This window comes from Mandrillus leucophaeus, unplaced genomic scaffold, assembly GCF_000951045.1.
Source record: "Mandrillus leucophaeus isolate KB7577 unplaced genomic scaffold, Mleu.le_1.0 Scaffold400, whole genome shotgun sequence".
NCBI lineage: Eukaryota > Metazoa > Chordata > Mammalia > Primates > Cercopithecidae > Mandrillus > Mandrillus leucophaeus.
This window is the reverse complement of record NW_012104255.1, coordinates 231,338-233,282: the sequence shown is the minus strand read 5'-3', so window position 1 is coordinate 233,282 and position 1,945 is coordinate 231,338. Positions and strand designations below refer to the sequence as shown.

At 54.4% G+C, this 1,945-nt stretch overlaps 1 protein-coding gene across 3 annotated transcripts in view; it reads right to left on the bottom strand.

Moving 5' to 3' along the window:
* Positions 1–1,945, bottom strand: part of PFKFB1 (6-phosphofructo-2-kinase/fructose-2,6-biphosphatase 1) — a 59,562-nt gene continuing 57,617 nt past the window's right edge. For all 3 annotated transcript variants that reach the window (XM_011991972.1, XM_011991970.1, XM_011991971.1), the window contains 2 exons: positions 849–913; positions 1–491 (listed from right to left, as the gene is read on the bottom strand). In XM_011991972.1, coding sequence (XP_011847362.1) covers positions 432–491; positions 849–913 — 125 coding nt within the window. In that variant the 3' untranslated portion in view covers positions 1–431. The remainder of the gene's footprint in view (positions 492–848; positions 914–1,945) is intronic.

The window sequence follows — 1,945 nt, the reverse complement described above, 5'->3', positions numbered from 1 at the left end:
GCCACCTTGCTGGAACAAGGCCCACAGGAACTCACAGGCACCTATCTTCTCCCCCATCTTTGGAGGTGCTACTGTAGAACTTTTCCCTCCAGGAAATCCTTACCTGTTCCATGCCCTCATAGCAGCAGAGCTGGGTCAGGATTAGGATCAGTACCTTGAGAACAATTGGAAAAGCCTCGCCATGACCTCCTCCTCTCCTCTTGTAGGCAGTAAGTCTTTATTCGTCAGAGAATAGGAATTAAGAAAGAAAGTTTCATCCAGAGCTAGATAGCTCCTTAGTTGCGGCCAGTAAGTGAGGCTTGTTTGGGAGTTGCGGAGGACTTCTTCACTGGCGGTGGAGTACCTCAGTGAGGCCAAGGCAGAGTAGGAGAAGAGCAAGGATAGCATTTCCTAAAGGTGGAAGGCGATGAGGACACTTTCTTGGAAAGGGCTCAGTAGTGGGCAGGGACAGTATCCAGGGCTTCCTCAGGTTCCCGGGTGATGTCCACATTCTGAGGAGAGAGCACAGGATCAATAGGAAGGAGACAGCAGTGCAGGGCCCCAACCTCCCCCCTGCCTCTTGTCCTCATTGCCAGGCTCCCCTCTTTCAGCCAGGCTCAGATCCTGACCCTCAGGTAGGCCTGGGGGAATCTCAGCCTGAGGCTTTTTGGCAGGAATTGCCCCAGCCCTGTATCTCCATAGTGCCTTGGGTCTGGGCTGTGGTTTCCACATTTCTGGGTGCTGGTTGCTCCCTCTGTTGGTGCAAAACACGCAGGCTTCGTGGGGTTGGGGCAGCCTTTCTGTGGATAAGGTGCTTTCACCATGTGCTGTGTCCACAGCCAGCTTGGGCCATGGAGTCCCCCACCTACCTCAGGCTTCTCCCGGTGTGTGTTCACGGCTTCCACATTCAGGTAGATGGACTCCACTTTGCAGCCTTGGAAAAGAACAATCCATCTGTCCATAAGCCCCCAAGGTAGGCACAGGTCTTCCCTGAGGTATCACCTCCCCCGCATCACCAGCCACACCCCCAGCTTCATACTGTGTACAGATCATGACTCGCCTGTACAGAGGAGAATTTAGACAGCTGTGTGATGTGTGGGGAAGACACCAGGCCTAAGAGGCAGCCAACAGGGCATCCTGTCACCTCTGCCCCCAATAGTCTTAGTTCTGTGAGCTTCAGTTGCTCATTTGTAAATGGGGATGGAGATGAGAGATGAACTCTGGCTGCCCACAGCTCTCGAGGTCTGCAGGACAGCAGTCTCATCTGTGTAATATTGATGTAGCTCTGCGGATCCTCCAAGCCGTGTTAGGTGGTGAAGGGGTGGAAGAGTCCTGGGGCCACTGCCTTGGGCGATCAGTGCCAGGCAAAGTTTATCTGGAGGACAGTGTGGTTGTGGCAACACCAGGAGTATGGAAGGTCACGTGGGAGTTCTAGGGAACCTGAAGACGGAGGAGGGTGCATCACTGGGGCTTGGGGCTGACAGAGGGGGCCTAATGCCTGTGGAAGCTCCCTTAGCTTCATCCCTGTGGACTGCACCTTACTCCAGGCTTCAGTAGGTCATCTGCCCTGTTTGCACCCCAGAATAGATTTGATTCTGTCCCTCCCCTGTTCATGAACCTTTCACAGCTAATGTACCAAGAAAGAGCCTAAACTGCCCAGGCTGGTCTTTGTGCTCTTTCTCCAATACGGCCCTAACCTACAATTTTCCTCTGGTCCCCTTTGGGGAATCCCCCTTCCACAGCTTGGTGCTCTGTGCTGGGCGCTCTGGCAGAGACACAGAAAGTCAGCGCCATCCCCAGATTTAGAAGCCATCCTACTCTTTCCCTGTTATCCTACTACCATCAGTCCCACCCCCACCACCCACCCAGGGAACCTCCTGCAGGACACCCACCCAGGAAACCTCCTGCAGGACACCCACCCAGGAAACCTCCTGCAGGACACCCACCCAGGAAACCTCCTGCAGGA